Source organism: Capra hircus, chromosome 13 (genome assembly GCF_001704415.2).
Source record: "Capra hircus breed San Clemente chromosome 13, ASM170441v1, whole genome shotgun sequence".
In the NCBI taxonomy this organism is placed as follows: Eukaryota; Metazoa; Chordata; class Mammalia; order Artiodactyla; family Bovidae; genus Capra; species Capra hircus.
In genome coordinates this window covers 22454635-22468369 of record NC_030820.1, presented here as the reverse complement: position 1 = coordinate 22468369, position 13735 = coordinate 22454635, and the positions used below count along the sequence as shown (strand labels likewise).

General features: G+C 38.8%; 1 protein-coding gene across 1 annotated transcript in view; it reads left to right on the top strand.

Moving 5' to 3' along the window:
- Positions 1-13735, top strand: part of DNAJC1 (DnaJ heat shock protein family (Hsp40) member C1) — a 187972-nt gene that overhangs the window by 89408 nt on the left and 84829 nt on the right. Inside the window, exon 8 of the mRNA XM_018057082.1 lies at positions 11327-11490. Coding sequence (XP_017912571.1) covers positions 11327-11490 — 164 coding nt within the window. The remainder of the gene's footprint in view (positions 1-11326; positions 11491-13735) is intronic.

Here is a 13735-nt window from a genome sequence, read left to right as displayed (position 1 = left end):
GTAGGCTGCAGTCCATGGGGTCGCAAAGAGTCAGACATGACTGAGCGACTTCACTTTCACTTTTCACTTTTCATGCATTGGAGAAGGAAATGGCAACCCACTCCAGTGTTCTTGCCTGGAGAATCCCAGGGATGGGGGAGCCTGGTGGGGTGCAGTCTTTGGGGTCACACAGAGTCGGACACGACTGAAGCAACTTAGCAGCAGCAGCAGCGTACTCCAATAAAAATTTTTTTAAAAAGTTTCAACAAATACAATATAATATTCAGGTAAACTGTATAACTGTTTAAAGCAGACTCTGTTTAAGAGGGGGAGATTTAGGATGCTAGAGGATTACATATTAAGATTGACTGATGCATGTTTTGAAGAGTAAGGGTGGACAAATGATTATTTCTGCTATATTAATATATCCAGAGATGCAAGCTGGATTTACAAAAGGTAGAGGAATCAGAGACCAAATTGCCAACATCCATTGGATCATAGAAAAAGCAAGAAAATTGCCCCTCAAAATTTACTTCTGCTTTATTTGATATGTCAAAGCCTTTGACTGTGTGGATCACAACAAACTGTGGAAAATTCTTAAAAGAGATGGAAATACCAGGCCACCATATCTGTCTCCGAAGAAACCTGCATGCAGGATGAGGCAGCAGTTAAGAACCAGACATAGAACAATGGGCTGGTTCAAAATTGGGAAAGGAGTGCGTCAAGGCTGTATATTGTCACCCTGCTCATTTAACTTACATGCAGAGTACATCATGCAAAGTGCCGGGCTGAATGAAACACAAGCTGGAATTAAGATTGCCAGGAGAAATAGCAGCAACCTCAGATATGTATATGATACCACTTTAATAGCAGAAAATGAAGAGGAACTAGAGAGCCTCTTAATGAAAGAGGAGAATGAAAAAGCTGGCTTAAAACTCAACATTCAAAAAATTAAGATCATAGCTTCTGGTCCCATTACTTCATGGCAAATATATGGGGGAAAAGTGGAAATAGGGACAGTCTTTATTTTCTTGGGCTCCAAAATCACTGTGGATGGTGACTGCAACCACAAAATTAAAAGACGTTCCTCCTTGTAAGAAAAGCTATGACAAACCCAGAGAGCATATTAAGAGGCAGAGATATCACTTTACCAGTTAAGGTCCATATAGTGAAAGCTGTGGTTCTTATAGTAGTCATGTGCAATTGTGGGAGTTGGACTATAAAGAAGACTGAGCCCTGAAGAATTGATGCTTTTGAACTGTGGTGCTGGAGAAGACTCTTGAGAGTCCCTTGGACAGAAAGGAGATCAAACCATTCAATCCTAAAGAAAATCAGTCATGAATCTTCATTGGAAGGACTGATGCTGAGCTGAAGCTCCAGTACTTTGCCACCTGATGCAAAGAGCCAGCTCATTGGAAAAGACCCTGATGCTGGGAAACACTGAAGGCGAGAGGAGAAGGGGTAGCGGAGGATGAGATGGTTGGATGGCATCCCTGACCCAATGGACATGTGTCTGAGCAAACTCCAGGAGATCGTGAAGGACAGGGAAAACTGGTGTGCTGCAGTCCATGGGGTGGCAAAGAGCTGGACATGACTTAGTGACTGAATAATAAAACCAAAGATTGAAACAGAAACTAGTACTACAGCAATTGTTGAAACAATGTTAATTAAATAAATCCATGAATAAATGAAACTTTAAATGTAACTTTTATATAATTGTTATTTTTAAGTAAAATTATTACATAAAATTTTTCTAAGCCTTTTCAGTTCAGTTCAGTTGCTCAGTCGTGTCCGACTCTTTGCGACCCCATGAATCGCAGCACGCCAGGCCTCCCTGTCCATCACCAACTCCCGGAGTTCACTCAAACTCATGTCCGTCGAGTCGGTGATGCCATCCAGCCATCTCATTCTCTCTCGTCCCCTTCTCCTCCTGCCCTCAATCTCTCCCAGCATCAGGGTCTTTTCCAGTGAGTCAACTCTTTGCGTGAGGTGGCCAAATTATTGGAGTTTCAGCCTCAGCATCAGTCCTTCCAATGAACACCCAGGACTGATCTCCTTTAAGATGAACTGGTTAGATCTCCTTGCAGTCCAAGGGACTCTCAAGAGTCTTCTCCAATACCACAGTTCAAAAGCATCAATTCTTCGGCACTCAGCTTTCTTCACAGTCCAACTCAAACATCCATACATGCCTTTTAAGACTAGTCAAAAAGTGGAGGTGAAGGGAAGCCACATTTACAGGAAGAGAAGAATGTCAAATTAAACCAAAATTTAGCTGTGGAGGCAGTTTGAATACACTAATTTCATTGCTTTCATAGTCATGTTTTCATGACTGTTTTTCTAGAATTGTTCAAAGACTTCTGTTCTCCCTAAGAATTTGCCAGCAGTTCTCATGCAGATTTAATAATGCTTTCCTTTTAAAATTTTTAAAATGAAATAAAGTTGATTTACAGTGTTTCAGGTATGCAGCTATATATATACTCTTTCAGATTCTTTTCCATTATAGGTTATTGGAAGGTATTTAATACAGTCCCTTGTGTCATTATGGTAGGTCGTTGTTGGCTATCCACCTTCTATGTAATGTTATATATAATATGTTCATCTCAAAGACCAAATATATCCCTCCTCTTTTTTCCCCTGTGTAACCGTAAGTTTGTTCTCTGTGAGTCTATTTCTGTTTTGTAAAAAAGTTCATTTGTATCATTTTTTAGATACCACATATAAGTGGTATCATAAGGGATTTGATTTAGGTCATACCTGAATGGTCTAGTGGTTTTCCCTACTTTCTTCAATTAAGTCTGAATTTGGCAAAAAGGAGCTCATGATCTGAGCCACAGTCAGCTCCTGGTCTTGTTTTTGCTGACTGTATAGAGCTTCTCCATCTTTGGCTGCAAAGAATATAATCAATCTGATTTCGGTGTTGACCATCTGGTGATGTCCATGTGTAGAGTCTTCTCTTGTGTTGTTGGAAGAGGGTGTTTGCTATGACCAGTGCGTTCTCTTGGCAAAATTCTGTTAGCCTTTGCCATGCTTCATTCCGTATTCCAAGGCCAAATTTGCCTATTACTCCAGGTGTTTCTTGACTTCCTACTTTTGCATTCCAGTCCCCTATAATGAAAAGGACATCTTTTTTGGGTGTTACTTCTAAAAGGTCTTATAGGTCTTCATAGAACCATTCAACTTCAGCTTCTTCAGCATTACTGGTTGGGGCATAGACTTGGATTACTGTGATATGGAATGGTTTGTCTTGGAAACGAACAGAGATCATTCTGTCATTTTTGAGATTGCATCCAAGTACTGCATTTTGGACTCTTTCGTTGACCATGATTGCTACTCCAGTTTTTCTAAGGGATTCCTGCCTGCAGTAGTAATGGTCGTCTGAGTTAAATTCACCCATTCCAGTCCATTTTAGTTCGCTGATTCCTAGAATGTTGACGTTCACTCTTGCCATCTCCTGTTTGACCACTTCCAATTTGCCTTGATTCATGGACCTGACATTCCAGGTTCCTATGCAGTATTGCTCTTTACAGCATCAGACCTTGCTTCTATCACCAGTCACATCCACAACCGGGTATTGTTTTTGCTTTGGCTCCATCCCTTCATTTTTTCTGGAGTTATTTCTCCACTGATCTCCAGTAGCATATTGGGCACCTACTGACCTGGGGAGTTCCTCTTTCAGTATCCTATCATTTTGCCTTGTCATACTGTTCATGGGGTTCTCAAGGCAAGAATACTGAAGTGGTTTGCCATTCCCTTCTCCAGTGGACCACATTCTGTCAGACCTCTCCACCAGGACCCGCCATTGAGTATGGTTTCATGTGTCTGCCCCCTGATGCCCTCTTGGAACACCTACCGTCTGACTTGGGTTTCTCTTACCTTGGACATGGGGTATCTCTTCACGGCTGCTCCAGCAAAGCGCAGCCTCTGCTCGCTACCTTGGACGAGGGGTATCTCCTCACCGCCGCTCCTCCTTACCTTGAACGTGGAGTAGCTCCTCTAGGCCCTCCTGTGCCCACGCATCTGGGGAGGCCTTACAAATAGCTGTGAAAAGAAGAGAAGCGAAAAGCAAAGGAGAAAAGGAAAGATATAAGCATCTGAATGCAGAGTTCCAAAGAATAGCAGGAAGAGATAGGAATGCCTTCCTCAGTGATCAGTGCAAAGAAATAGAGGAAAACAACAGAATGGGAAAGACTAGAGATCTCTTCGGGAAAATTAGAGATACCAAGGGAACATTTCATGCAAAGATGGGCTCGATAAAGGAAAGATATAGTATGGACCTAACAGAAGCAGAAGATATTAAGAGGTGGCAGGAATACACAGAAGAACTGTACAAAAAAGATCTTCACAAGCTAGATAATCACAATGGTATGATCACTCACCTAGAGCTAGACGTCCTGCAATGTGAAGTCAAGTGGGCCTTAGAAAGCATCACTACGAACAAAGCTAGTGGAGGTGATGGAATTCCAGTTGAGGTGATGCTGTGAAAGTGCTGCACTCAATATGCCAGCAAATTTGGAAAACTCAGCAGTGGCCACTGGACTGAACAAGATCAGTTTTTATTCCAATCCCAAAGAAAGGCAATGCCAAAGAATGCTCAAACTACCACACAATTGCATTCATCTCACATGCTAATAAAGTAATATTCAAAATTCTCCAAGCCAGGCTTCAGCAATACGTGAACCGTGAACTTCCTGATGTTCAAGCTGGTTTTAGAAAAGGCAGAGGAACCAGAGATCAAATGGCCAACATCTGCTGGATCATAGAAAAAGCAAGAGAGTTCCAGAAAAACTTCTAGTTCTGCTTTATTGACTATGCCAAAGCCTTTGACTGTGTGGATCACATTAAACTGTGGACAATTCTGAAAGAGATGGGAATACCAGACCACCTGACCTGCCTGTTGAGAAACCTGTATGCAGGTCAGGAAGCAACAGTTAGAACTGGACATGGAACAACAGACTGGTTCCAAAAAGGAAAAGGAGTACGTCAAGGCTGTATATTGTCACCGTGCTTATTTAACTTATATGCAGAGTACATGATGAGAAACGCTGGACTGGAAGAATCACAAGCTGGATTCAAGATTGCCGGGAGAAATATCAATAACCTCAGATATGCAGATGACACCACCCTTGTGGCAGAAAGTGAAGAGAAACTAAAAAGCCTCTTGATGAAAGTGAAAGAGGAGAGTAAAAAAGTTGGCTTAAAGCTCAATATTCAGAAAACGAATCATGGCATCTAGTCCCATCACTTCATGGGAAATAGATGGGGAAACAGTGGAAACAGTGTCAGACTTTATTTTTTGGGGCTCCAAAATCACTGCAGATAGTGACTGCAGCCATGAAATTAAAAGACGCTTACTCCTTGGAAGAAAAGTTATGACCAACCTAGATAGCATATTCAAAAGCAGAGACATTACTTTGCCAACAAAGGTCTGTTTAGTCAAGGCTGTGGTTTTTCCTGTGGTCATGTATGGATGTGAGAGTTGGACGGTGAAGAAAGCTGAGCGCCAAAGAATTGATGCTTTTGAACTGTGGTGTTGGAGAAGACTCTTGAGAGTCCTTTGGACTGCAAGGAGATCCAACCAGTCCATTCTAAAGGAGATCAACCCTGGGATTTCTTTGGAAGGAATGATGCTAAAGCTGAAACTCCAGTACTCTGGCCACTTCATGCGAAGAGTTGACTCATTGGAAAAGACCCTGATGGTGGGAGGGATTGGAGGCAGGAGGAAAAGGGGACAACAGAGGATGAGATGGCTGGATGGCAATACTGACTTGATGGATGTGAGTTTGAGTGAACTCTGGGAGTTGGTGATGAACAGGGAGGCATGGCGTGCTGAAATTCATGGGGTCGCAAAGAGTTTGACATGACTGAGTGACTGAACTGAAGTGTGAGTGGTATCATATGACATTTGTTATAGTAATTTGTTATTGTTTAATTAAAATATTATATAAGAAACATAATTTTAAAATAGGTGATTATCTGAAAATTCTCTTTATGCCAGAAAAAATGTGTGATGGTCTTCTGAAAAGTTTGAAAATTGCCCATGGCTGATTCATGTCAATATATGGCAAAAACCACTACAATATTGTAAAGTAATTAGCCTCCAAATAAAATTAATTCATTTTTTAAAAAGTTTGAAAATTCATTACCAGGTTATGGTTTCTTCAAACTGAAAATGATGAAACTAAATGCCAGAAAGCTTATTAAAAACAATACTCATCCTAAACTCTGAGTAATAAGACTTTTGTTGCTCATGTTTTTGTATCAGTTCAATAGTAAATTTATTAATAGAAAAGGTGAAGATATCAACATTAACAAAGTTAAAGAACGGTCACATTGCTGTTAATAATGTCAAAAACTGTCATGTATTTTTAAATGTCGTCTCTCATGGTTACATGGAAAGAATCTTTTAATTAATTTTGTTAACTTCATTACAGTGTTCTACACTGTATACTTTAGAACTAATACATAAAGGCCCCAAATCCCCCAGTGTGCATTTCATTTGCCCCCATCCTTCTTAATTTTAAAGACCATCACTGGAATACTGAGTTCATAATAACATTTCCATCTGCCTAATTGAGTAAATGCATCTCATGCAGATTAGCAATAGCTGTTTTATGCTGCCTGTTTTTCATGACCTAATTGCTAATCTGCCCTCAAGTCTTCTGCTTTACTGCTGAGACTGTGTGTGCAGTGTCCTCTGAGGGCTACACCAGAGTTACATGGAGTGGGGTATGGTAGTCTTACTAAAATGGTGTTTTAGAGGGGGAAGTCTGAAAAGGGTAATGAAAATAAATATGTATCTTTCTTTTAGGAAGTCTTTATGGGAAAAAATGTGATCTATTTGGAAATTTTTGAGCATTTTCTTTACTACAAGCTTGTAATCAACTTTGTTTTTGCTGTAAATAAATTGAATATGTATTGATATAAGGTTTTTTTCAGTGTTAATATTTTATACATTCTCAGTTTTAATTAAGTTAATAGATGTGAGTTCTGAGTACTATAATGAAAACCCATATTGTGAATGGGAAAAAAATGAGTAATTCTATAAAGAAATTGATTGAAAGGTTAAAATTTAGACAAAGGGGATCAACGGTAGAAGGAAAACTCAATATTTCCCTTTTTTTCCCTCTGTACTTATATAAGTTAAGAACAAAAGCAAAATCAAGTAATCAAAATCCTTCTTTTCTAAGAAGTATTTTTTTTTTATCTGAAGAAACAATTGTTCCAGACATTATGTTTTCCTTCTGGCTTTGTGGTCCCCACCCCATACCCCAGTGATGGGTCCAAGTAGGGTTGTCAAGGGGACAGTAAGAACATGGTAGAATTTGCCTCTTTAGGGTGGCAAGACAGGAAAGCATTCACCTTCCCTAAGGTAATGGAAGACAGATTTCTATAGAAAACTCAGGCTCATGAGGAAAGGAGATGCTAGTGCTGATTTTTAAGTTGATTCAGGGACTGGGGAGAAGAGGACAAAGGAGACAGGGCAGATGTAATCCCAATGGGTTAGAACATTTTTCCTTTGATAGGATGCTCATGGATGGGAGATTCCTCTCTGAGATAACTTATGAAAAGGTAACATAACAAATCACTAACTCCAGTACATTTGGAAACATGACCAAATAAAAACTCTGTACCTTATATAATATTCTGTTTTATGTATATACCACATTTTGTTTATCCATTCATTTGTCATTAAACACTTGGGTTGCTTCCAGTTTTTACCTATTGTGAATAATTCTGGTGTGAACTTGGGTGAACAAATATCTCTTTGAGCCCCTGGTTTCAGTTCTTTTGGATATATATCCAGAAGTGGAATTGCTGGATCATAGGACAATTAAAAGACGCTTACTCCTTGGAAGAAAAGTTATGACCAACCTAGATAGCATATTCAAAAGCAGAGACATTACTTTGCCGACTAAGGTCCATCTAGTCAAGGCTATGGTTTTTCCTGTGGTCATGTATGGATGTGAAAGTTGGACTGTGAAGAAGGCTGAGCGCCGAAGAATTGATGCTTTTGAACTGTGGTGTTGGAGAAGACTCTTGAGAGTCCCTTGGACTGCAAGGAGATCCAACCAGTCCATTCTAAAGGAGATCAGCCCTGGGATTTCTTTGGAAGGAGTGATGCTGAAGCTGAAACTCCAGTACTTTGGCCACCTCATGCGAAGAGTTGACTCATTGGAAAAGACTCTGATGCTGGGAGGGATTGGGGGGCAGGAGGAGAAGGGGATGACCCAGGATGAGATGGCTGGATGGCATCACGGACTCAATGGACGTGAGTCTGAGTGAACTCCGGGAGTTGGTGATGGACAGGGAGGCATGGCGTGCTGCGATTCATGGGGTCACAAAGAGTCAGACACGACTGAGCAACTGAACTGAACTGGTGACAATTCTATCTTTACTTTTTTTAGGAGCTGCTGTACTATTTTCCATAGCACTGTACAATTTTACATTCTTACCAACAGTGTACAAAGTTCCAGTTTCTCTGTATCCTTGCCAGTGGTTTTTATTTTCTGGTGTGTGTGTTTCTTGTAGCCATTTATTTTCTGGTTGGGGTGTGTGTGTGTGTTTCTTGTAGCCATCCTAATAAGTGTTTGGAGAAATGACTATTCAAGTCCTGTACCCAATTTTGAATCAGATTGATTGTTGAGTTTTAGGAGTTTTCTGTATATTCAGTATATAATCCCTTATCAGATATATGATTTACAAATATTTTCTCTCATTATATGGGTTGCCTTTTTACTCTATTGATATCTTTTGATACACAAAATTTTAAAATTTTCATGAAGTCTAATTCTGTTTTCTTTCATTGTTGTGCCTTTGGTGTCATATTAAAGAAATCAGAGTTTTAGATCTTACACTTAGGTCATTGATCCATTTTGAGTTATATTTTTATACCTTTAAATTAGCCTCATATGTCATTTAAGTTACTAATTTACTTTTACAGTATCAGGGTTTTTTTTAAGTCACCATTTGAAAAGTTTGGATATACACAGGTACTGATGCAGTATAGGATAAAATATGGTACTCAATACCATGTAATTTCTAGATATGGTAACAACCTTTTAAAGTAGAGCTGTTCCCATAACACTGTATTCTTAATACACTTTTTATTTTTTGGCCATTTTTTTCTATTAGGCTGCTTATCCTGTCAGGTTATGAGATTTCTTTATGTATTCTATATATGCATATCTTCTGTTTGTACTCTGAATTGTAGATTATCTTTCCAAATCTGTTCTCTCTTGATTTGTTTATTCTGTCTTTTATCTTTGTAGCATCTGGGTTTTCGGTCTTCAGTTCAGTTCAGTTCAGTTGCTCAGTTGTGTCCGACTCTTTGCGACCCCATGAATTGCAGCACGCCAGGCCTCCCTGTCCATCACCATCACCCAGAGTTCACTCAGACTCACGTCCATCGAGTCCGTGATGCCATCCAGCCATCTCATCCTGGGTCATCCCCTTCTTTTCCTGCCCCCAATCCCTCCCAGCATCAGAGTCTTTTCCAATGAGTCAACTCTTCGCATGAGGTGGCCAAAGTACTGGAGCTTCAGCTTCAGCATCATTCCTTCCAAAGAAATCCCAGGGTTGATCTCCTTTAGAATGGACTGGTTGGATCTCCTTGCAGTCCAAGGGACTCGCAAGAGTCTTCTCCAACACCACAGTTCAAAAGCATCAATTCTTCAGCGCTCAGCCTTCTTCACAGTCCAACTCTCACATCCATACATGACCACAAGAAAAACCACAGCCTTGACTAGATGGACCTTAGTCGGCAAAGTAATGTCCCTGCTTTTGAATATGCTATCTAGGTTGGTCATAACTTTTCTTCCAAGGAGTAAGCATCTTTGAATTTCATGGCTGCAATCACCATCTGCAGTGATTTTGGAGCCCCCCAAAATAAAGTCTGACACTGTTTCTACTGTTTCCCCATCTATTTGCCATGAATTGATGGGACCAGATGCCATGATCTTCGTTTTCTGAATGTTGAGCTTTAAGCCAACTTTTTTACTCTCCTCTTTCACTTTCATCAAGAGGCTTTTTAGCTCCTCTTCACTTTCTGCCATAAGGGTGGTGTCATCTGCATATTCGGTCTTAGTTAAGATTTATGCTTCCTTTAAATAGTATAGTTAGTTTTTAGGTTTCTTTTTCAATATTTTCATTGTTTTGGTTTTTAAATTTAAGTCTCTTATGCAACTGTGATTTATTTTTGGTATACTTTGTAAGATTGTGTCCACTTTTCTTTCAAATGGATATTCATTTGTGCCAGCAACATTTATTAAATCCTTCTTCCACTGAACTGAAATATTTATGAATTCTCTAATCTGTTCTAGGAATTTGTCTCTTCATATGCCAACATCATATTAATTTTATTATGTTGGTATTATAGTGTATGTAAACACATATACATACACATACACAGGATGGGGAAGATGTGGTTCTCAGGATGGATGAGTTTGATAGTAGTGACTAAGAGTAGAGTTGCTTCTCAGTGTCAACGCTAATCAAAAAGGGATTTAATGGAGAGGCTAGTTGATAAACTGATAATCATCTATTGATAACTACCCTTGATGCTTCCAGATTATATTTTGCATTTGTAAAATATTGAAAAGACGGATGTATACCCTTACGAGCTAGTTTTCTGCCAAGTAATGTGTTGCTGCTGCTGCTAAGTCGCTTTAGTCGTGTCCGACTCTGTGCGACCCCATAGACGGCAGCCCACCAGGCTCCCCTGTCCCTGGGATTCTCCAGGCAAGAACACTGGAGTGGGTTGCCATTTCCTTCTCCAATGCATGAAAGTGAAAAGTGAAAGTGAAGTCGCTCAGTCATGTCCGACTCTTAGTGACCCCATGGACTGCAGCCTACCAGGCTCCTCCATCCATGGGATTTTCCAGGCAAGAGTACTGGAGTGGTAGGGTATATATAATTTTCCTCACATCAACTTTATGAGGTTAGATTTAACTCCCTTTTACAGTATGAAAATGGACACTTGTTCTAAGGGTTAAGTTACTTGCCCTGTAGTATGCAGCTCTTAGGTAGTAAAGGTAGGATTAAAATACTAATGCCCAGGCCTTTGCACTATGGCTAAATGAAGTGTTTCATGAACAATACTTTGAAAACTAAAGATACACACAAATTGATATGGGGATTATATAATAATTATCTGTCATCAGCATCTGTGAGTTTTATTTTAAAACAATGGCATGGATAATGCACAATAAAACTTAAAGCTGATATAAGTAAAGCAATTGTATTTTTATGAAAGAGCAATATATATATTCTTTCAAGATAAGGTCTATGAATAAAATTTCAGTTCTTTTTATTATTTTTTTAATTGGTGCTTTTAACCTTTTTTTTTTAGAACAGAAGAAAGTTAAAATAAAAAAACCAAAACCTGAATTTCCTGTATATACGCCTTTAGAAAGTACATATATTCAATCTTATGATCATGGAACTTCTATAGAAGAAATTGAGGAGCAAGTGGATGACTGGTTAGAAAACAGGAACAGAACACAGAAAAAACAGGTAAATTTAAAATATATATATATTTGTTTGTCTGTGTCGGGTCTTAGTTGCGGCTTGTGGGATCTTCAGCCACAGCATGAAAACTCTTAGTCGTGGCATGTGGGATCTAGTTCCTTGACCATGGATCCAATCCAGGCCACCTGCTTTGGGAGCATGAAGTCTGAGCCACTGGATCACCAGGGAATTCCACAAACAGGTAAGTTTTTTGAATTTTGCTTTGAGTAAAACACACACTGAAAAGTACATAAAATATATTAATAGATACAGAGCTCAGTAAACTGTCTCATGGCAAACCAAGTTAAAACCTTTGTACACTAGTCTATTAAGTCACAGGGTCAACAAGGAAATAATTCATATATATATATATATTAACATCTGTATCAATTTCTAGCTCAGCAGCAGGATTGAAAACTTCAGTTACTTTACATTCTTGTCAACACTGGGTCAAGTCCACCACAGTAAGTGTAGTTAACATCAATCACTGTACATGTTTACAAAATTTTTTTGGTAACCTTTTAAGATTTACTCTCCTAGCAGCTTTAAGATATGCAGCTCACCATTATTAAGTATAATCAGTGTGCCACTGCGTCCCTATAACTGACATCCCATCCCTATGACTGACCCTTTCATCCAGTTCACCTGCTTCTCACTGCCACAGCCCTACCTCTTTTAAAAACCAGTCTGTTCTCATTTTCTTAAGCTTATTAGTTTTGGGGGGGGGGGTTTGTTTGTTTTTGTTAAGATTCTTCTAGAAAAGTGAGATCATGTGGTATTTGTCTTTCTCCATATGATTTGTTTTACATAGTATAATGCTGTTAAGGTCCATCCATGTTGTCACAAATGGCAAGATTCCCTTATTTTTATGGCTGCATAATATTCTTGTGTGTGTGTGTGTGTGTGTGTGTGTGTGTGTGTGTCACATTTTCTATATCCATTCAGCCATCAGTGCACACTTAAGTTCTTTCCATATCTTGGCTATTATAAATAGTCTACAACAAACATTGAGGTGCATCTATCTTTTCAGATTAGTGTTTTCATTTTCTTCAGATAAACACCCAGAAGTGGAACTTCTAGATCATTTGGTAGTTCTATTTTTCATTTTTGGAGGAAACTCTGTACTGTTTTCCACAGTGGGTTGGACCAATATACATTTCCACCAACAGTGCACAAGCTTTCCCTTTTCTTCATATCCCTGCCAACGCTTGTTACTTCTTGTATTTTTTATAATAGCCATTCTGACTAGTGAGAGATGATATCTTATCGTGGTTTTGATTTGTATTTCCTTATTGATTAGCGATGTTGAGCATCTTTTCGTGTGTTGAGTATGATGTTAGCTTTGGGCTTGTCACATGTGGCCTTTATTGTGTTTTGGTGCATTCCCTCTATACACAACTTTGTTGAGAGTTTTTACCAAAAATGAAAGTTTTTGTCCAGTTCTATCATTTACATCTATTCAGATGATCTTATGCTTAATTATCATACATTTGTGATGTTTGTTTTCTTCTTGTAATTGATTTCTAATGTCAGTACCAATGTAGTAGGAAAAGAATATGATTTGATTTCAGTCTTAAATAAATTTAAGAGTTGTTTTGTGGGCTAACGTATGATCTGTTGTGGAGATCCATGTGTACGTGAGAAGAATGCGTATCTGCTGCTTTTTGATGGAATGTATTACATTCTTGTCTGTATTGCATTGCTGTCTGCTTATCCCTTTATTTTTTTTAATATTTATAGAATTTGGTGCTCAGGTTGACTTTTTTTAAAATTTATAATATGCCCTTAAAATCCCTCCAAATTCATAATATGCTCTTAAAAATCCCTCCAAGTGTTTGAGTGTATCAGTAGATTTTCTTTTTATCACTGACTAATAATCATTTATATTGAATAATAATCCAGGACAGGGAAGACTGGCTTGCTGCAGTCCCTGGGGTCACAAAGAGTTGGACACGACTGAGTGACTGGACTGAACTGAACTGAATAATCCATAGTGGGTTAGTTTGCATGATCTAACATGTTATTTCTATAGGAACATATAGTACACACTCTATTTGAGATTTATCCATGTTCATGTTTCTACAGTTTTCTCTTTTTAGTGCTGAGTAATAGTCTAGTGTATGGGCACACTACAGTTTTTAAAATTTATTTATTAGTTGATGGAAATTTTATTTGTTTCTGGCCATTATAAATAAGTCTTCTATGAAGATTTATTGTGTACATGTTTGTGTGGAGTTATGCCTTCATTTCC